At 42.1% G+C, this 23,372-nt stretch overlaps 1 protein-coding gene across 4 annotated transcripts in view; it reads left to right on the top strand.

Moving 5' to 3' along the window:
- The first annotated feature begins 4,822 nt into the window (after positions 1-4,822).
- mid1 (midline 1) overlaps positions 4,823-23,372 on the top strand; it is a 30,224-nt gene continuing 11,674 nt past the window's right edge. The window contains exons 1-2 of one of the 4 annotated variants that reach the window (XM_083682182.1): positions 4,823-4,911; positions 22,072-22,793. In XM_083682182.1, the coding sequence (XP_083538308.1) occupies positions 22,128-22,793 (666 nt within the window). In that variant the 5' untranslated portion in view covers positions 4,823-4,911; positions 22,072-22,127. Of the gene's footprint in view, positions 4,912-14,703; positions 14,830-19,420; positions 19,961-22,071; positions 22,794-23,372 lie in introns of those variants that run through there. The other 3 variants (XM_083682181.1, XM_083682180.1, XM_083682183.1) reach the window with 3 other exon arrangements.

The raw sequence follows: 23,372 nt of genomic DNA, 5'->3' as shown, positions 1-23,372 counted from the left end.
CAGATGGTTCTTTAACCTGAAAGTAGTCCATGGGCCAGGAGAAACTGTAATCTATGGTTCAGAGGTGTTTAAATAGCCACTACTAACTTGAGCCACCGCTAACAAAAAATCAATGGGTGTGAATGGGATCAAGAGACAAACTTCCAACATTTATGGCCAAATCACCTCAAAGTAACTACCAACCAAGTCAGAAAGTTTATTTGAGTTGATTTGACCATGCACCACTACTTTCTCTCTTGATCCCATTCACATGGAGGAACCATCTGACTGTAAGGTGTAAAAAAGTATCCCTTTAATCTTTATTCATCTTTATGATATGATTTCCACCTGGTATGCTGAACATTAGTGCATATACTGTAAGTTTTGTAATTGGAAATTGAGAGTTTTAAAAAGTACAGTATATACATATATATATATTTTTTATTATGACCTACTGTATATTCTAGCCACCTACATGAACGACCACAAGAGGGAAGCAGGATCATACGAATGCCCCTTTCTCAACAAGCACAGACGTTTCTTTTTTACTTGCTTTGCATATTGAATTTGTGATGACACTATTGATCGATTGAAATATGTTTACAAGGAACATTTGTTCATCACATTATTATCCTATCATCATCATGGTTTTTCTATCTATGTTATAACCAGAAATGGTTGTGTACTGTACCATTACATCTCTTTGGTTAACAGTCTGTGTATACCAAAACATGTAATGTTCAGAGGGAGATGCGTCAGAGTTGTAAGTACACTATCAATATGCCTTTGTTCAATCTTTGCTCAACAGGGGCTGGTGGAGGTAGAAATCAGAGGACGGGCTCATTGTAATGCATGGAATAGAACGAGGAATGGTATCAAACGTGTGTTTCGTACCATTCATTACTCCATTCCATGCATTACAATGAGCCTGTCCTTCCAATTTCTGCCTCCACCAGCCTCCCCTGTTGCTCAATATTCTCCAATATCCAAGTGGGTGGATAAACGATGTGCTGAATGTAATGTCCAGTCATCCTGCTCTCCTAGGTGAAACAATTGCCAAAATAGGACATCTGGCTTCTCTTGTCATAATAAAGCTCTCTCCTTGTTAGGCAAAGCCAGGGGATTTCCTCAACACTGAGAAATGTGGTTAAACTTTGTGGGCCATATCTGGCTCCACATCTGGGTTGGGTTGGGCTGTTTGACTTCGGCCACCATAGAGTCCCAGTCTGACCAGGCCGGACAGACAGAACAGGATGTCTGGATGTGTTTTATATGGAATCCAACCACACTTGTATTTACTTCCTCTTCTCTATCTGTCTCATATAGTAGAACAGTCTTCCTCCACACATCCAAATTCAACCTCCTAACAACTAGCAGACCAAGCCTTGAAAAGCAGCCTGGAGACACAATTCCCTCACTGCTACAGATTTCACTCCTCAAAGCAGCAAATGAACAATCTCACATATTTGATTTCACTTCTTATCAGAGCACCGCTGGGGGATGCAACCTGAGCCTGTGGCTGGCTGAGAGCAGCAGTCTGAGTCCTCCACAGGGGTCCATCCTGTTCCTGTCTGTCTGGGTCCACTGGCATCAGCAGCATCTGCAGGGAGGACGGAGGAAGGTCAGAACACAGACTGTGGTTGGACATCCAGGAACCAGAGTAGGCCTACTCCGATTATATTGGAGCTGGAGGTCGAGGCTGACGGACAGAGCTTTCCCAGAACTATACTGAGCTCATTTCGGGTGTTATCAAATTTGAACTCAGATGCTTATCTTTTTCAATGCAGTTTTCTCAGTTCTGGGAAAGCTCTGTGCGTCAGCCTCAACCTCCAGCTCCAATATAATCTCTTTGACTGACCACTCTAGCTATTACAATCACAACCAAATTAGCTTTCACTGTAACTATCACTGGTAGTTTAGTACTGCATTTGCTATCACAATGTCTTTACTAAAGTCATTTGAAATATCGTCCTAACTGAAGTCACATGAAACACCCAATTGAGGAAGTAAACACTCTTGGTTTAAGGTTATGAATTTTATGTTAAATAAAGGGTTTCAGATTAGAAGATTAGCACTGATTGCATTAAGCCTTTAAACCAAGGCCAATTCAAAATTGTCTTAAAAGACCAAAATGTGAAACTTGATTTCAGATTCTTACTAAGGCGTTCAGAGATAAGACATGTTGAAGTAATTGGGTGCACTTTGTTGTCTATCTTCGGATTCTGAGCAAGACATATATTTCAAAGACTGAAAAAGAGATTTTTCTCTCCAAGGAAACTCAGTTACTTGATCTTTTCTTCAAGGATTAGCACATTGTTGTGAACCTATTTCAATTGTAAGGCCATCTGCGAGATACAAACAATGTTTTAAAGACAGGCCTGGATATAAACACTCTTATACACAGTCTTTCCAAAAATACTCCCTTTAAGTTACCCTTGAGATTAGCACACATAACAAGTCATCCTCATAAACTCTCTTGGTCAAACCTGACAGACGTTTTCTCCTTGTGTTTGCCAGGTTCCTAGTGTGAGGGGAGACACTGGCACTGTGGGTGCACCAACCCAGACCCTCTTATTGTATCTGTCCCATCTGCTCCTCCTCCTGGTCCTCTTGGCGAGGTTCCATTAACTGCACCAACATGTTTGAAGCAGACACAAGCTACAGTAACAGTTAGGTTGGTATCCATACAAATTACACAAAACATCCATCTAGCATTGTTTTCACATTTGCTACATTTAGCTCAGTGTAATCCCTCATCCTGAACTCAATGTTCCAGCCGAAGAATGTAATTATATTCTTCTAAATGTTCGTTTTTGCTCTGCAGTATGAAAGTGAAAGAACTCTGTTTTGGTTTGTTCACTTTTGGCAGCTCTACTTAAACCCCCTATTCAGTCTCCTTGAACTATGCCTAGCTTCCTCTCCATCTTAAACAGAGAGAATGTATGTAGAATATAAAAGGGAAAAGTAAACATGTTGGTCGAGAGGAGAATAAACCATCCTTGAGTCCACATGGCAAAGCATTCTGGCTCATATGGGATGCAGAGGTTTTGGAAATGGACAACAATCGATCAATACTGTATGTCCATCTTCTGGCAACTAGTGCTAAACAATGAAAGAATTGTTTGTGAAAATGTGTTAGCAGTCTGCTTCATCATAACCAAAAAGCAGTTCTCAGGCAGTTGTGTAACAATATCGTGTAGCAATCCAACTTCTGAAACAAACAGAGAATTGTGCAGTTGAAACAAGGACACACTCCCCTCAGAGGCACAGGCATTGTGTATCCAGATGTTTTCCTCCATAGCAGTCAACTGCTTGTTAACGAACTACTTTGAAAGGCCTGATTTTGCTTATCCAATGTTACACTTCTGATGTTATGTTGCACAGCAACCCTTATTTTTACGAACCCTCATATGGTGATGTTACTTTGAGTCATCAATGACATGAATATGCGGTAGTGTTGAAACACTGTCAAGTTTATGCTTGTCTGTTTTGCAACTGATATTATAGAACATGGCATATCTGTGCTATTTCAGATGAGTGCAGTGAGAGTATCACCACAGAAGGTTAGTGAATGTGATGTTTCACACTAGTATGTTTGCTTGGCCCTTAGTTACATTTTGTACAAATTTTTGTAAAAACACAAAATATCCCAACAGTGAATAATTACTGGAAAGAAACATAGTACTGGTTCTTATTAACATTCACTAAGGGTAACTTGTAGCATTGGCTAGAGACATCACGCTGTAGGCTATGTTAATTAACATTCCATGCCATTCCTTCATTTCAATATTAGTTCCTTACTTCATTGATTGGAAGAGAAGCTGGTGCTGCTCAGACAAAGCAGGAGACACACTGCAATAAATCTTGTTCCAACCATGTAATCTTGTGTTTTATGCCTCAAAAGAAAATTCACGTAGAAGCAAGCAGTAATTAAACAGAAGATATGCTATGATAATAAGCAGTCATTTTGTTTTACTGGAGTCAGTGAAACAGGGGAATTTCCTCAAGGTTAGGAAGGTCTTGATTAGGGTTTCTAACATGTTACAAAAACATCCAGTAAGCTTGTCTCTGTGGAGGTAATGGGGTGTTCACCATATGACCTCAACGTTGTAATAATAAAATCAGTTTTCAAACGCAGTCATCAATCCCACAGAGTGTACATTCATTACAGCTGAGAAATCCAATTCTCCCTTTTCTTTTCCCTTTTTTTCATTGTGTTCTAATAACAATGGATTTGTTGTCTGCAGGCCTCTATGAAAGATCAGGCTTTATCCTCTTGTATTTTACTGCTTGGTCTGCTGTGGTAACTCAGTGTTCCCTAGGGCCATGTGGGATAAACAGTTAGGATGAGAGACCATTTATCTGTGTTATCAGGGACTGATATGCCAACAAACAGCAAATAAATCCAGCCACAATCACCATGCAGTACTTCTCCCAGTTTTTCTCCTATTTTCATCTATTTTGTCTGCTTTGGCTGGCTACCAAAAATCTAAAAGTTGCAAAGTGACTGCATGTTTGAAGCAAAGCAAAGGCATTCCACTATCATAGTGGTGAATGTGATGATAATTAATAGTAACTGCTGTGTAATTAAGGTTACTTAGAATTAATCATAGGAATATTTTTGCTCTTTGTACAATGATAGAATTCTAACATTGAGTGCTATAATGTCAGCTCCCTGGGGCTTACATATTCACCTCAGTTTTGTGTCCTCCTGTGTGAACCTGCAGGGTAGATGAGAAGCAGTGTGTGTCAACCAGGTATGTGTGTGTACACACCCCGATGAAGGGGAGTGTGCAGAGAGACAGAACACCTTCCAACCTCCTGTCTACTGTCTGTTTTACCAGAGGAACTGTCTCCTGTCTGACACATTCTGCAAGTAGTACTTTATTCACCTGAGAGAGACACTCACGCGTGGCAACCATGGGGAAGCAGGTAAGATTCATAGAGGTATAAAGGAGTATATTTACAGTCTGATACCAGAAAAGGGATAGAATTGTGGATCGTGTTCAAGATTATGTTTTTTTGTTGTTGTTTTTAAGTCTATGACTTCCACTTGAGTAACTCAACCACACATTGGTCTAGCTACTCTAAAGCATAAAGAGACTTAAAGAGATTAAAGAGATTAATCTCCTCATTTAACTTGGCTCTTCCAAAGATTATTCTACTCTGAGGCACATAACTGTACTGTACTGTAAGCATTAATGTGACGGAGCTATTGGTCAAGTGTTCAAGTCCTGAGGGAAGAGGAGGGTGTGTGTGTGTGTGTGTGTGTGTGTGTGTGTGTGTGTTGGGTGTGTCAGATAGGGAAAGTGTGTTTTCCGTTAGAGGAGGAGCGGAGTCTGTTGTAGAACAAGTTGAGTCTTGTAAGAACATCAATCAAATTTGCTGACAGGTCCAGTGAAATACCAGGTACCACAAGGACTACACTGGTCGCTAGTTTGTTGGATTATTAAATAGAATAAGTGAATATATACTTCATTTTTGGATTTATTCAACTGCTGCACTTGGACTTAACATAACAATAGAGGTTTTCCGTTTCATGTAACTCTACACTAAAGCTTATAATTTGTAAGAAAATCTATGGCAAATATCTTCACTTTTGTGCATTGTGGTTGAACTTAAAGTGGTGCCATGTTATTCTAGGAAAGGACACAGAACATGTAAATGTGCCAAATATCTGTACAAGTAGGAATCTGGTGTATTCATTTAGGTTTTCTATAGTTTCCCTGATGCTCAGCATAGACATCTGGTAGTATTCAAAGACTCCTTCCTTTTCTTTGTAGACTTAATTTTTAAAGAGACTGAAACAGTAGTTTTTTCTCTCAACTTTAATCTTTTGTACGTTTAATGCCTTGAGGACTGAATTCCATACAATGCTCCATTATGAACAGGCCAGAGAATCAATTTCTTATGACTCTAGTTATATTATAGAGTGCTATGGATTTCTTGGGATATCTTATTAACATTAAACTCTATGAATAGTAGATTACCTCTCTTTATCACCTCTGAAACTGCCCTGCTGCCTCTACTGTAAACAACTCTCCACTAAGAGATGAATGATGCCAGTGTATCCATCCCAGGCCAAAAGAGCTAAGGCCATTAGTGGGTGTGAAATCTGTGTGCCTGGTTGTTGTGACAAGGCAGGAGTCTGTGTTGATCTGAGCCCAGTGTCTCTGCTTTAGTGGTGACAGTGGAAAGTCTGATGCTAAGTCTGTGAGTCAGTCACCACAATGTGTGGTTGGAGTCTCCTCTGCTGTTGGAGAGCAAAGCCTCCGTTTCCCAGAGACAGCGATCTGCATGCCTTCACTGGAAAAGGCGACTGTTCAACCCATTTTAAACAGTAAAAAATCTCCTCTACAAGCCAAGTTTGGGGAATGTGTCCTGCAAAGCCTTTCAAGCATGTGAGATACAGTACATATGGAGAAGGAGTGAAAGGGAGGAACGTTTTCGATCTTAAAGAGAGCTGAAGCAATGAAGCTTTCAGCTCTGTCCGAGAATTGATGGTGAAGATTATCCAACACCCTCTGGCTAGTCAGAGCCATCTGCAGAGAGTACTTTAATAACCATATACAGTATTCTGAGAAGTGATAGCTATCTTTCATCCACTGTATTGCCTATGGGTGATACCTATTCTGCTACTAACAATCCATAACAGCATTCCCAATGAGGGACCTGACCAGGGCCGATTGTGTTTTGACAAGCCCTAGTGTTAGTTGGGGCCTGAGGTTAGGAATGCACCCAAGCCCAGCCAGCCCGTATTCAAACAGCTGGGTCTGTTGCCGTGGGCTCCAACACTGCTCTGACTCTCCCAGGACACAGGAGCGTGGCGTAGCAAATGTTAAGATTCCCCTCTAGCTAATCTTGCCTTTGTTCACTCTTAGTAAGACTGTACTGTCTGTATATTGTCTTTATGTGAAGAGAGAAGAGATTTATTGTCTGAGAGTATACTGTATGACATGGCTCTACACGTAGGCAGTTCTCACCCTCTTTGTGTCTGTCAATACCTTACTGAATGTATTGTTACAGGCATACACAATTGCATAAACTGTATACTGTAAAATACTGTACATTTAAATTAGGGTTCAAAGATCTTTCTCAGGCTGCTATACCACGGTTTGCATACTGTACATAAATACATACATTAAAGTTATCCTAAGGGGAGAAGGCTTACAGTATCACCGTAAGGATGAATTATCTGACAGCACACAACTAAAGCCATCTGATTAGCAAATACAATTTCAGTTAAGATGATGCTGGATGAAGACGTACATATGATATTCTAACAGAGTCTAAGCAAATCTCTCAGAAGCTGGAAGCAATTACAGGGCTCTCCAAGCAGTCTAAAATGTAGCAGGCTTTCACCACAACCCTACAAAAGAAGGATACATTTTTCAGGAAAAAATAAAAGCCAGCAGGCTTTGGCTAAGGGCTGTGGTGAAACTAAACATAACACATGACCCTATTTTCCCGTACGAAAACGACAGACTTTCAGCGTATAATACTGTGTTACTGCAAACCACAAATCCCACGACCCGTCCCAACTGCTCTCAGCAAATAATTAATGTATGACTGACATTTGACTTTGCACTTACAATTGTATCTACATCCCTGGTAACCAACTAGTCACAACCTGCCTTATCTTCTTATCTTCACCTCTCTTTAAAAGGGGATTACGTAACCTCTGACCTTTCATGGGGCAGTTATCAGGGCCCTAGTGGACCACCAGAACTGAAACTCAACACCAACTTGCAAAGGAATCTCCTCAGTTTTCTATACTTGTAATGAGAGAGTGGAGAGAGTGTTGCACTGTTAACCACTGTTACAGTAAGCACCGTTAACGCCTGTGAGAAATGTGTGCCTACGAGGGAATGTCCCACCAAGCAACACACAGAGAGGAGATGTGGAAATCCCCATCTAATGGAATACTATGAAAGAGCATATCTCCATAGCTGAGTCTTTTCTTATGGTACTGATAATGTACCAGTCTGTGCCAGTTGAGATCATGGCTGATGCTGGTTGGCTACAGCTCTGGAGAGAGAGCAGAGCAGATTTGGCATAGATGCTGCCATGCTGGCAGGGGCAAGGCCATGCAGCCAATCATGCTGTAGAATACTCAGAGGAAAACAATCATTTTCAGGTCGATGCCCTCTATCTGCCTTATATGTTATTGGAGCTAATCATAAAACACTCAGTTGTAAATATTTAATGTGTTTGTGTTGTTGTGAATATGGCTTTCCACTCTTGACATGCTGCATCCCTGCTACTCAAACAAAAAGCACCTAGCAAAGACAGAGATGAAATAAGATTGTGTCTTACAGTATGCCATAACAGTCTCATTTTTTAAACAGATTAAATGGGTGTATCAGTTATTTCATGACTCATCTGTGCCTTCGCTAAATATATTCATCTATTGTATTCTGCAGACTGCCTGTGTTTGTGTACATAAGCCTTGGGGGAGATTATTTTACTGACAGGCCAGCAAAGTAATTAAAATCTTGAACCTTTGCCATGGTTACCGTAGGAACATTCAGAGTTAATGCTAATGTGCATTTGCCAATATTAAGAATGGTCTGTGGGGTCAGGAGGATAGAACAGGGGTGAACACATATTGTTCCAGTGTTTAGACATTTGCTCTCACAATGATGCAGCCTTTGTACAGCACAGAACAGAACAATAGGGTGTATCCATCTCTTAATGTAATCCCGTATCTCCTGGGTGGTTGAATATAAATATTCAACACAACCTTAGAATAAGTCTGTGAAACATTTATTGTGACATAGCCTTGCCTTTTACCTTCATCACTGTTTTCTGTCACAGCAATGCAAGATGAAGCTGTCATCTCTCCACTCAGATCAGCTCGCTTTGTATTTCCACACACATTTATTGGGTCCATGATCTGATGAACAGCGTTTATTGAGCACTTGAGTGTATCTATTGTGCTGATGTGTGGGGCTGGGTTGTGTATGGGCTGTGTATGGGCTGTGTATGGGATGCAGTGAAGCAGCAGATCCTTTGAGGCTGTCTGACCCCATCTGGCTCCAGCCTGGTTATGGAGAGGGAGCCTCATCACAATGAAGTCCCCAAGGTTCCCGCTCACCGCTCCCCCTTTGTCTCCCCATTTGCTCTTCTTTTGTTCCTCTAGGGTGAGAGGGGAGTGTCAGGGACAAGAGCACACAGTCTCTGTGTTAATGGAGCCAGCGTCCATGAAATAACCCAGTGGAAGTGACGCTTCCCCTGTGCGTTTCACGCTCGCGTGAGCATACGGCTGGGGCTGAGGCTGGGGTAGGGGCAGGGCCGGGAGCTTAAGCGGGGGGAGGGAGGGAGGGAGGGAGGGAGGGAAGGAGGGAGGGAGGGAGGAAAGGCACCACAGAGACAAGGTTGCTGTGTTTTGTTTGGAGGCAGAGTTTCATCCATGTGCCAGTGCTTCTACTGTCAATGGGAAGGATCATTAGGACTGTCCTGGACCATAGCATGTGAGTAGGCCTACTGTTTATACTGGGAGGGATGTAGTGGGTGGGAAGTTGTTCTAATTAATGATGGTGGCCATTCATGGTGAGTTTAGATTTAACATACTAATGAGAAGATGATTCACTAAAACTTGTACAGCATGAATTAATTTGCACGTGTGGTTTGTGTTTAGATACCTATACCTATAGGCTAATGTCTATATTTCTAATGTAGAGTATTTGAAGAACACAATATCCCCTTCTGGATAATATTCATAACTACCCTTGTTGAGCTATTGTATGAAAACATTAAAATAATAATCCAGCTAATGTTAATAGTGATAAACCTGTGCTTGAAACCTGGCAAATTAGGTAGAAGAAGTATAATGTGTTCAATCCCATGACTGTTCACCATAACTAAGCAGGAAACTTCAATATGACTGTTGTTGTTTTGTTGAAAGCATGTTCACTAGTAAAATGGTTCATTAACCAGACCAAACCAAGAATACTGGGAGAAGGACACAAATTATCTGTGAACCTTCTATTTCTGACTCACCCATGCAGCTTATATTCTTGGATACTCCAAGGCTTTTTCTGTTCCTTTCCTTATCTTCTCCTTCAAGAGGTTTTCCGACCCTCAATTTCCCATCCAATTAATGCAATTTGACGTGCCAAGCATCACCGATAGAATACCTTCTGGCTACAAATGGCCTTATTTAGAATGGATGAATATTCATTTACTTTGAATAATAGTTCTATATTAAAGGTAGTCAGTGGAGAGAATGACATACAGTATATGCATAATGTATGACGCAATAGCATAATACTATAGTGAAGTATTAAACTATTAGAAGTTGATGTACTGTACACATGCATGTTTATGACAGCCAGTCATTAATATGTTTATTGAAGTTTATTTTGAATTGTTAATGGTAAAAGGAACAGGTAAAATTGCAATTTAAAGCTCTAGTTTCTTTTCTCTTTTTCCTCTTGCAAAGAATAATAAACTCAACTTTCTGAAGGAGCCTGGATTTAAAATCAGGTTGGATTTCATGTGGGCGAGGTGGAGACAGTTCCTAAACCACAGCCCAGACATGTCCTTTTGGAGTGGTTCAAACTTACACAATAACAGTTTCCACATAATGCTTATTTCAGCTTAAAATTGGTGTAATGCTGGATGTGACCTTGTGCTGGTAGTTAAACCATTTGTACCAGAAAAAGCATATTTTACCAAATAACCTGGACTACATGCAACATTGCACTACTGCTGCATCTTCTGAAATCATAATGGCATGGTTTGGCACCTCAGAGAAAGCGGAGTGGAAAACGCTATTATGACGCAATACAGTATAGCCTTCTCTGGGGCTTTACCTGAAAATGTGCTTACTAAACTATACTATACTATTTAGCTGTAAAACCGCTTCAATTCAGAGCTTCCTGGAAGATATCTACTGTATGCTGTTGAAATATAAATTGTTTGGAAATAAATGTACAGGGACTGTGTTATGCTTTTCAGTTGGTACATTCAGAAGGGTGGGACACACTTCTGTCATGCAGTGAAGTGAGGATAATCTAACCTGGCTCTGTGTGGGTTTCAGTCATGTGATATTTGAACTGCTCTTCCTTTGTCCTATTCGTTTGAAACAAGGGGAACGTATTCCTGTCAATATGATATGTGGTACTGTGTTTTTCATTCAGTCTAACAATTATTTATGATCACTATATTTATTTGGATGTTCTGAGTTGAACTGAAACAGAATGGGGCAGGTGACTCAAGTGCACAATAGGTGACAAGCTTCACCAGGTTTTTCATTGTGCAAACCTTCTATCGGTGAGGTCCCTCAAGCTTCTTCACGTCAGCCTGTCAGCTGGAGTTCAGGAGGGGTCATTGGGAACAGAAAGACCCTTCACAGGTCCTTCTGCCTTGTACAGAGAGACATTTTGTAAACAAATTGCTTTGCCTTTTCAAACCTCCACCAGTCTTCACAGCGGCAGGAGAGAGTGAAAGTGGGGGAGAGCTGGAGAGTGACAGCCAGCAGTGGGCCTGAGTCGGAGAAAAGCAGGCTTTTGGACTTGCCATGAAAAGATTAGAGTGCCGTTTGGTACGAGTGCCAAGATGCACTGTAGAGCTGTTGCACACCACCATGGCAACCAAAGCCTTACACTTCCCTCTCCTAACCCCCCACTGCCATCCCTACTCATAAAAACATTGATTCTGGACACTTCTTAAATACCTGCAAATGCTTTTGTTGATATATAGACATTTTGAAAAAGCAAATATTCCTTGAAACGACCAATGTACTGCTTTGATCTGTCATTCATTCACATGGCTCTATTTTATCTTCACATAAGCAGTGACCTCACACTGAACAGGGGTGCATGAATGTCCATCATCAATGTACAGGTCATGCCATCTCCACAGTCCCATGTCCCCGTCCCATGTCCCCTAATTACCATCAGGGATGTCTCCTTGGCAGCCACCCCTCCCCCCTTCCACCTCATCCACCAGGTCTGATTGACAGCCTCTCACTGGAGGAGGGGGGATTATTTACCTCCCAAGTTCTCTAGAGACCAAGTTAATGATCCCAGCCAACAAAACAACACAAAGAGGAAAAGCCTGAGAAGTCCCTGCCTGCTGGAGTCATTTGGAGCGCACTTCCTTCAGAGAGGGATTAGAGAAGAGAGCTGTGTGAGGAGAATATCACAGATAGTGGCAAAGGCAGAGAAGCAGGAGAGACCAGGCTGAAAGTGAGTGTGTGAGAGAGAGAGAGCAAGAGAGAGAGAGAGAGAGAGAGGGGGACTCCTAAAGGAAACTGGTGTTCACAGCTCGTTCCCCTCCAAGGCGCCAGTGCTGTGCTCATCTGTCACCCAGACTGGTAAGGGATAATCGCATGGTTCTCTCTTTCGATTAGGTGAGTTTCTGTGATGCCCTCTGATTCATTGTCAGCCCGTCCAAGTCTGAGTTGGTCTTGTTTGTAGGGTCCATTGTTTGCATTGTGAAGAGGTGGTGATCTTATTTGAACAAAAACAGGACATTGAATTTGATCACTATAGTTGCGAATTATGATTGTTTCTTTTTTGCGGAGTGACTTACTTAATTTTGTCACGGCTTATGAAGCAATCTCAATCAATCTTACTGTAGTTTCTACCACGATTGAGACAATATGATGTACTATAAAGAATGATATACTACAATATATGTGAGCAAATCTGTGGAGCATATAGAAATACAAAAGTGGGTCCGTTTGTGCCTTCGGCTACTTTCTTTCACAAAACGTTACAGACACGATGAGCAAAAGTTTCAGTATACCACGGTCACTTTCAAGAGGTGATTGAAAAGTGATTAATATTCCATCAATGATCTGTTCATTTCCTCCTAACCTCTCTTTTCGATTATGAATCTGTGTTTGTCTGCTGGACATGACATGACAAGGAAGTGCAAACCACGTTGTTCATCTGTCACTAATGAAGAGGTCACTATTGATTGATAATGTATTTGTAAACAGCATTGTCCAGTGTCCAATACAATCCAGGATCTAAACTAGGGCACAGTCCTACAAAGTCACAGCTCTATATGGTGACATCCATCTGAGAGACTGAACTGCCAGTGTTGATTAGAGTGAAAAAGGAGCAATGCCAGTATTTTGCACATACTGTAGACCATCATTGTCATATGATACCAGATTTCCATGACAGATGCTATGCGGTAGCCACTCACACACTCATCTAATCTCTTGAGCTTCTATTTTGAAGAGTTGGCAAACAGACTATAGTATGTGGGTGAAATACTACATTTCATAATGACAATGATCTAGAAAACAAACTTTGTGTTACGCTTCGTTCACACATTACATTGCAGCACAAAGCAATTAAACCACTTTCCTTCATTATGTGAACCAAGTTGCTGTACTCGATCACAGAGACATTGTTATTCCTTGCTCAATCCTTTCTCAACCCCAATGAAAACAGAAATACTTTTTAGAGCTGATAGAGGACAAAAGAAAATATCAAGTGCCTCCTGGCAGGGGTCTTGCTCTGGGTAATTACTGATCTAAATCGATTAATATCATAGTTCTGTAGCCAGCATGCTGAGCTGTATGTGGCCTGACCACAGTAAACAAACGCATGCTTTACATGTGATACCGGTGATAATGGTATTATTGTGAGCTCAGTGATGCAGGTCATCTCAGGTACCAAGGTAGATGAGTTTCGTACCTCACCCTTTAGCCATGGCGATGGGATGGAGGCCAGGGTTTTGGATTAATCAAACGTTATACCATGTGATGCCATCAACATATTGCTGCCAAACTTGTCTAGCTGCAGATGTTTGGAAAGGCAGCTTTTTTCCACATGACCACAGAATGGTGAACCCATGCCAATGAACTGAGACGACTTTCAACACGGTCTCAGTCAACTGTTTCAACCACAAATAAATTCCAGTCTGTCAGTAAAAGTGTTTACAGTACATGACAAGATGGAATGAGGGTGTGTTGAGTGTGAGAAACTCTAGGCTTGTGAAGTTTGGTGAAAGTAAAGAGATAAACGTCCCGTAAATGTGCATTACTTGATCATCACCTTATTATCAATATGACCATGTTTCCTTTGATATTACAGAGACAATGCTGTTATGGCTGTAACATCTGTTGATCAGGGAGGTTGTTCATGCAGGTCTAGAAAGAACACTGGTTGTTGCTGCCTCGATAGTTAACTGTAACGCACTGTGACATCATTGATTGTTGTGCTTGGCTATAGGCTATGTCTCTCGACAGTATTGAGTTTCTCACATTGGATGAGACTGACCTCACAACTGAACAAATGTGCTTTTGATTAACTCGATTAAAATTCCTATGCTGCTGGGAATGGAATGTAAGAATATTTGCACATATGGGAGTCACCTGAATACACTGATAGTAGATCACTTTGCTCCGTAAACTATGATTAATGGCGGACATATGAGCCCCAACAATATAAAGTTATCTCAGAAGATGCTAATTTGACCAACTGTCTTTACAGAGTATTACAGTATGTGGCAGAGCCTTTGGCCTGAAAATGCCTTAACCGACACACCCACCCTCTCAGATGTCCCGCCCCCTCTGTAGGATTGGTCAGGGCAACAGTTTGCAACCCACAGTGGCTCGATACAGTTCTCATTTGAAAGGGGATAAAGGGCGGACAGTCTCAACCCTCCTGCTGCTTTTCAATAGGCGGAGAGGACAGGGTTAGAGGGCCAGAAACTCTCATAAGAGCCCGTACTGATACCGTGTGGATAAACAGATGAAGAGAGAGCTGGTTCAAACAGACCACTGCAGTGGATTGGCCTATTGTAGTATCATCAGCCTGTCAACTGTGAGACCTTCTCTCTTTCCTCCTGTTTGTGGATGATGGGACTGTAACCATGTTGCAGGTAAGAGAGGTTACTTCTTATTTAACTTTAAGGGTTAACAGAGTTTTATTCTCCCAGGAGTTGAAGTGAAGAGTTAATCACTGTGTTTCCATGTTTATGGAGGTAAACACTGAGTCAGCCAGGTTTCGTAGCCTCAAGGCAAAACTCAGTTCAGAGGCTGATGTCACTGTGCTGCATTCAGAAGTTCCATTGTGGTTTGATTACAGATGAGTGAATACAATGAGATACTGAAGACCAGGATAGTATGAACACAGTGGTGACCGGGTTTGGAGGTAGCGTCACAAAGGACAGCACAACACAACACATCAATAGTGTGATTTGCAATGGGGTGTCTGCAAACTGCATTCCTTTTGAATGTGACCTAGTTCCAATATGTGATGTTGCAATTAGATAAGATCTTCTGTGTACTTTCATTAGCTGCTACAGTATGTGATCTTCAGCGTGGACACCATGGTTTATATGCTGATCGTCAAGAAAAATCCTCTCGGAGATTTGGTCTGCAAGACCAATAAGTAAAATGATTCTTTTACCAAGCATGCCATTTGCAGAATGCAGTTGAAATGTCAGCATTTTCAGTTTATATATCAATTCCCCAATCCGAATCTCTAGGGGATATTCAGATAGTTACACCTTGCTTTTCCTGTACTCAAACACTTCAATGAAAGCTTTGTGTGGTCAAGTGAAGGCACTCTTCTTCTCACTTTAATCCCAATGACGTCTTTATGTTGTTCAGACAGTTTGACAGTTAAACCACTGTTGCCATGGGAACGAAAAGTCAATTTCAGAATAATCGGATGTCCTCATGTCCCACCACATGTCATTTGCTGCTCAGATAAAATAAGATAACACTTGTGAAAGACAGTCGTGCGCTTTCTGGCTCTCTCTTGGCTCTCTCAAGTATTTTCTGTAACATTGTGAGAAAAGCTTTGCCTGTATTGCAGAGGGCTGAGTGTACAGTGTGTGGGCATATCATACATAGTTCCTTATTCCATAACTTCTTGTTTTATATGTGTAAAATTGAGACTTTGCTGTTGGAACCCAGGGTCTTCACTATTAATTAGTAACTGGCCTTTTCCTAGTGGAGAGGAATGTGAGATGTTTTCTCTCCAGTGCCAGTCTTTGATCGCTTGCGTGGTAAACACACATACACCATCACTATGGAAACCTTGGAGGGTGGGAACAAGAGGTATTCGTGTAGGAGTTAGTGAATGATTAGTTGATATGCAGTCTTTTGGAATGAAGGTGTTGAAATAGTTAAACACAGAAAGGTGTGGGAAGAATGCCAATGCTGTTATGTTAGGTGTCTATGTCAGTCGCAACCTTTTCTGTGACACTACCATGAGTCTTGAGATATATCAATCTGTGTAAAGGGGCTCATATTATTATTCGGTGTCATGCAGTTTGCATGTCAGCCACAAGATGTCCCTCTCTAACCTGTTTTGTATGTTGAATTTATTAATTTGTACTGTGTGGGATGGTTTCAAATCCCAATGAGGAAATTTAGAAAAAGACAAGTTTGAAAATGATTACAGAATAAGCTTTTAAGTTAACCCATACGTTTCTCCTATGGGCATCATGAATGTATAATTTGCCTGAAATGTGCATAACAATGTAGTGCATTACTCATTATTGTACTGGGACTATTGGTTCTGTATGATGTATGATTTTTAATCAAACTATTGGTTTTAGAGATCTGCAGTGCACTCCAACTGTGAGGATAGCTATTATTGTGAAATCTTTGCACCCCTTTGCTGGGAAAGTCGGAGTCTGAGGGGGATTCTGTTAAAGTTCATGTTTTTATGGAAAGAAAACACTATTTTCCTGCTGATGCCACCTGCCAAGCCTCGGGGAGGAAATGGGAGAGTTTGGCGGTTCTGATTACTGACCAGGATGACCTGTTACAGTACAGAGAGACGGGCCCTGCCAGCAGGCCCAACAGCCTCTCTGTTCTAAAGCAGGTCAACTTGAAAGCTACTTGGCTGGCTAAAGGCTAACTGGCAATGAATCAATCCAGCATTTTCTAGATAAACTAACTGGTTTCCAGTTCCCAGTTTCTTATAACTTGTCTTCCATCGGAAGGATCTGCTTTGTAGGCCCACAGATGCACTAGGAATATCCTTTCTGTCGGTTGCATTTCATATCTATTGTACATTTGTGTTATTTCACATGTTCACCCTAATGTGTGGGCTCTTGTCTGTTATTACACTTTTTGGTCAATCCGGAGCACCTCCTGTAGAGTAACAATCAATATAGCTCTCGAATAGATGATTGAATTGCTTTCAGATCTCTTGCCCTCACTCTAAATATATACACACTGTAGTCACATGGACATGTATTTGCCAAAATAGAGAAAAGGCTTTAAAATGCCTACATAAATCTGGTTTGCCATTTCAACATAATCCTATTTGACAGGTGGGGCCTTCATACAAAAGTTCAAACAAATGTTTATTTCTAATTCCATCATCCGCTTGTCCCAGATTGCAGTGGCAGTGTGTTTCTTAATATTCCCAAGCCCAATACCCATTTTTGGTGAATGTGGGTCAGGATGCGGTGCCCTGCTGATAATCACAGTGATCTGGCAGATTAAAGCCTGTCTAATCATCTGCCTCTCACCACAGCTGTAAATCACATTAGGGCTGAGTGAGTGGGCCGCCGCCGCCACGCCACTGCTGCACCGAGCCGGCTGCTTCAGGGAGCCGCGCGAGGCCACAGATTGGTCACAGATACGCCAGGAAGAAAAGATTACAGATAAACATGTTAGATATCTGCCCCGGGAAAAAGAGAAAAGAGCAAAACTCTCCTTCTCTCTGTCTCATGATGAATACATGGACCCCGGCCATCATTAGAGTGATAAAAGACTGCGACCAAGAGGATTAGAAAGTGAAGCTGAAAGCTTGAACAGAAAACATCTTTTTCACCTCAGATTGACTCACAATGCTTATTCAACTGGATACCAATGTGTTTTTAGTGTCCAAGTTCACAGTGTCACTTAAGCACCACATTGTTTTGTGCATATGCCTTTAATGATCGCAGTTACTGCACCTATCCCATACTGGAAAAACCTGTCAGTGGCCACACACAGACTATCTTTGTTTGTTGTTCTTGTGCTTTCTCAGTTAAGCAGTTCCACAGCACCATCCCTAGGAAGAAGCTATTTATACTGTGATTGATTCACAATGAACAGGTTACACTTTTCTGGGATGAAGCTTATAGTATGAAGCTTACAGTTTTTTTTCTGTGCCCTGCTGGCAGTAGATGTGTCTCTCTATCAGGCCATGGTGGGGCAGAGTTGTATTGATTGTGGGTCCAACCTAGGCTGGCATTAGAGCTCTTGGACTTTTTCCATAGCTGGCAGGGGGCAGACAGAGGGCTGGCCACAAGGCCATTGATCACGCAGTTCAAGCCATGCATTATTAATGTTATGTCAATGTCAATGGCAATGGCAAAAAGGTTACAAGTGTCCTAAAACCACTGTACTGTATGTACATGGTTGTTACATTGGTAAAACAACATGACCATCACTTTAACGACAAAAAGGCATGAAAGTAACAAGCGTGCACATTTATTTTTGTAATATGCATGCATGTTGAAAACTATATCGCCACCTACTGTATGCACCATAGAAAGTGTTCTGATGAGTTGGAACATTTTTGTGAGTACAGTATGTTCCTATGTGAATGAAAAAAACAGCAGGCATGTGTGACACAGTAGGTGTGGAAATGAACTGGGGGCCATCGTGGTTTTTCCAATAAGAGCCTCTGGGTCCTGAGTGTGTCCTGATGAGTCCCACTCGCTCACTCTCCTCCACCCATACTGTCTCTGCACTACAGCCAGCATTCCTACCCAGCTGGAGACCTTAGAGGAAGCCAGAGGGATGCCATTCACATTCCCATTCCCATCTAAAGCACCATGTGTCTGTCTCACACCCACCGCTTTGTATTCACTGAAGCATGCCTCTAATGTCGACAGTATGGATCTGTCTGTCAGAGAGGATATTCATTCTGAAGGTCTTTTTGAATGATAGCAGGATTCTAACGTGCCACAGCAGGGTGTAATGCTGAGAACGGGGCACATGGAGAGCAGATGGTACCTCCTTACCTAAGTGATCCCCGCTTGAGGAACACTAGGAGTGATGGTGATGTGGATGGAACAGATAAACATAAGGATTACCGTTATTTAGTTTTTTTGTGTTGTTTTGCGTGTTGTGTGGAGACAAATGTTTAATGATTAGACTGGAGAAGAAGAGAAGGTCCGAAATGGGCCGAACTTTAAACAGAACAGTCGACCCTGGGTTTTGAAATCGCTGTAGTGTGACATGTGAGAGACACCGCATGGTGGCCTGTGGAGGAAAGAGATTGTGATGTAATCTGTGCGTTCCAGGTCAGCCTGTTGTTGGGAGCAGAGGGAAGCAGAGACTCCTGTCCCGTGTTCGGGATGAATCCTGCTCACACTCTGTGTGTGTGTGTGTGTCTGTGTGTGTCTGTGTGTCGTCAGCCTTTCTCTTTTTTAATCCCTGGTGACAGAGCCAAGAAAAGTTCCGCCACACAGGGCAGCATTGTGCCGCTGGAGAGGCAGAGGGACGGTCACAGAGGGAAACTGATCCTGACGCTCAGGCTTCTCTATTCCAGCTGAATGGGCAGGGCAGAGAGGACACTGTCCCGCCTGTGAGGGCAAGAGGAACACTGAGCCAGGGTCCTGCTGCTGGAGAGCTCTGTCTTCGCTTATGTCCGGGCTCTCGCTCTCTCTCTGTTTCTCTCTCTTTTTTTCTCTCTCTCCTCACTCTTTCTCTCTCTCTCTGTCTCTCTCTCTCTCGCTCTCTCTCTCTCTCTCTCTACTTCCAGTGCTGGCCGGCTCTCCTACTGTAGGTGGAGCTGGCTTTCCTGGAATTGTCGGCCAGCTTTTCCTGTTGTGCTTGCTACCTCTTGCTCCGTCTCCTGGTTAATGACAGCGCTGCTGCAGGATTACTGGGTTATGAAGACTTGTGCCATCTGGATCCACCGTCTGTAGGCACGGCGCCTTGTCGTTTTGGGGGTTTTCTTTTGTTGTCGTAAATATACTTTCATGATTTGAGTCAGAGGTTCCCCCCTCAGTCGAAATGTCTCTGGAGTCCAAAGCGGGGCGAAATCCATCGGTGGGTAAAGTAAACTGCGTATGAATGGGAAAGCTTTCAGGAGTGCTGTAAGGTGCAGTCAGTCATTTACTGTAGAGCACTTTGCGCTGGCTCCTGGCCAGTGTATAGTTTTACAGGCTTTTGTGTAACTCTGGGGGTTTTGAGCTGTGTGTATGATGACATCAACGCTGGGACATTTTTCTTTGTACCTTTGCATTGTGTTCCTCATGCAAAGCTCTCCTTAGCCTTTTCGCATATTTATGAGCTATTATGTGGCCTTGGTTGAATCGAGGCTAAATAATTTACCAAGCAGGTTTATGCACACATGGCATGACCGTTGCAATGAACTGTTAAATCTTAGTTTGCATAGGCATAGAAGATACTGTTTTGAAAAATATTCAGAATGTGTGTCAGTTGAATTGTAGAGGACTTGTCAAACGTGTTACGACAGACTTGTCAGGGCAGTGGTGGAGTGTGGATACTTAGTGGCCACTCCTCCTTCCACAACTCTTCTAACTCTGTAGTAAAATGAGCACTAGTAAACTGGTAAAATGGTTTGTATTTGAATGTAATCATTTTACATTACCTGATCTATTACCTGATTATTTTGTGGTATAACTGCTGACTAGCTTTTTATTATTAGTTGTCAAGTCATATTTAGTTAGATACATTCAATCAATCAATATTTGTTGATTTGAATATCTACAGTCTGTAAGGTTGAAATACTAATATTAGGTTTCTAGTATTGGAACTGTACAAAATTGTACACCGTTCACATCCATCAAATGTGCATGAAAATACTCTAAATTTTGCAAAATAGAGTTTATACTTTTGAGGATGCAAAAAGTCAAGGCCAACCATAAAAAGCTTAAAAGATTGATATTTGATTGACATGTATTTCCGACAGATGTCATACTGTTTCATACCACTTACAGTATATTTCTAGTTTCAGAACATTATTAATGAATGCTGGCTGTGTAAACTTTTCCCCCTATCTTACTCTCTGTATGCCAACAAATCTGCTCATCTCCATAACAACATGGACGGCAGAGAGAACCTCTTTGTTCCCAATGGAAAAAAAAATCATACAGACACCTGCATAAAGCTCTGTGTCTGCATAAACCAACAATAGTAGCATAACAAAGCCCTTCAGATGCATATTCTCTGTATCACAGACATGGGAGACAAGTGCAACAATTGTCTGTTGTCTCCTACAGTACAGTAGGTTAGCCCAGTGCCTCTGAGGGTTTGAATAGAATAGGGGGGAACAAGCACAGGCCTGTGGCTTGGAGGGTAATTGCTGTATCCTCACAACTTCAAAGGCCACTTATGCCCGGCTGGCCTGATAATGAGCTTTGGCCTTCTTTCACACGTAATGAGTGGAGGTAGAGAGTTCGCGGCAGGAGACACGGCGGGCACAGCATGTCCACTCACAGCTGGGGTGTCTGACGGGCTTGTAACAAAGGCTCAGTGTCCAAGGCAGTGTGGAGCCCCAGTCGTGCACAGGCATGGCCAGGGACTTCTGCTTCACTGGGCTGTCTGGCCTTACTGGACTGCTGGCTGGCCTGGACAATCTACTCCATGGGAGAAATGCATGGAGATAGGCCATGCTATTCTTAAACTGTATGTCCACTTATCCAAATGAGTCTGTGTTTTCTGTGTTACATCATCAAAATAACTCAAATAAACCTCTTATATAAAACATGTAGGGATGTGTTTGTTTGTTTGTTTGTTTATTCAATTTTTTTCATTTTGGTTTCAGTTGTTTTAGCCAGGGAATAAGTGCTGATGTGTATCCTAATAAAATATTCATGAGTTGTTTGAGTTTGCAGTAGACATTTTTATAGAAGTATATATAGACTAGAATGCATCAAAACTCAAAATAGTCTTAATTTCTTCTTGCCTTTCCTTTTTAGTCAATGCCCGATAGGAAATCCGATATCCAATCCTTATTTTTAATGCCACCCTCTCTAGTACACCAAGTACTCCAGCGTGGTCTTGAAATTAGGAATGCGCCAAGACCAGTCATTAATTTCTACTCTGGGAAAGTTGACAACCCCCAACAGCTTAACCCTTCCCCCCCCCTCCCACACTCTCTAACTGAATTACTGAATTCTATGTCGTCCCTACAGATAGCTGATCAGCTTCCCTGGATTTCGCTGACGACACTGCTTTGTTTTGCCTGAAGATGGAAACACTGGAGTCGGAGCTGACTTGCCCAATCTGTCTGGAGCTCTTTGAGGATCCGCTGCTCTTGCCCTGCGCTCACAGCCTGTGTTTTAACTGTGCCCACCGCATCCTGGTCTCCCACTGCACCCCCAACGAGCCTGTGCAGTCCATCAGCGCCTTCCAGTGTCCAACCTGTCGCTATGTCATCACCCTCAGTCACAGGGGCCTAGAGGGACTCAAGCGCAACGTCACCCTACAGAACATTATCGACCGCTTCCAGAAAGCTTCCGTGAGCGGGCCCAACTCCCCCAGCGAGACTCGGCGCGAGCGGGCAGCCCCAAACAGCAAGGCCATGACCTCGCTCAGTGACAGGGTGCAGTGCCAGTTCTGTGAGCAGGACCCTCCGCAGGATGCTGTGAAGACCTGCGTCACCTGTGAGGTGTCCTACTGTGAGGAGTGCCTGAAGGCCACCCATCCCAATAAGAAGCCCTTCACGGGCCACCGTCTCATCGAGCCCCTGCCGGACTCCCACCTCAGAGGACTCATGTGTCTGGAACACGAGGATGAGAAGGTCAACATGTACTGTGTCACAGATGAACAGTTGATCTGTGCCTTGTGCAAACTGGTAGGCCGGCACCGGGACCACCAAGTAGCAGCTCTCAGCGACCGCTATGAGAAACTGAAGGTAAGAAATGCAAGTACAGAGCTGTTTGGGGAACATGAGTGGTTAATGATACGTGGTTAAGAGCTCACAGTGAATACAGGATCTTGTTCTCACTTACTGTAGTTACTGAATATGGGTGGGTTTGAGTCAATTTAATAAACAAAATTCTGCCTGACAACTTTCAAACTGCATGCCCAGTTAAATAAGACTCAAATATTGACAGGTTCAATATTTGACTATTCTCTTTGTGGTATTGTGCACACACATATCACACACTTTGTCATACTACTGTCATATTACTGTATCACCTTCATACACGAAAGAAAAGATAAAGAAAATAAGAAATTAAATGAGAGCCTGTTATTGTATGATATCAGGTTGATATATCTTTGTCATATAATTGCATTAGTCATAGGAGAATAAGGTTAATGATTGTTTGTATCAATCTTTGAAATCGTATTCCTGTGTCCGCATCTAAAACAACTGTGGCATAGTTTGAGAATAAAATTAATAATAATTGGCTCGAAGCAACATGATAAGAATAATACATTTTAAATCTGTAATCATTAACATTATATATTCAGTATTTCCACAAGTAGT

The sequence above is a fragment of the Argentina silus genome (assembly GCF_951799395.1).
Source record: "Argentina silus genome assembly, chromosome: 12".
In the NCBI taxonomy this organism is placed as follows: domain Eukaryota; kingdom Metazoa; phylum Chordata; class Actinopteri; order Argentiniformes; family Argentinidae; genus Argentina; species Argentina silus.
Note: the sequence above shows the minus strand (reverse complement) of the source record. Positions and strands in the feature narration are given on the sequence as shown.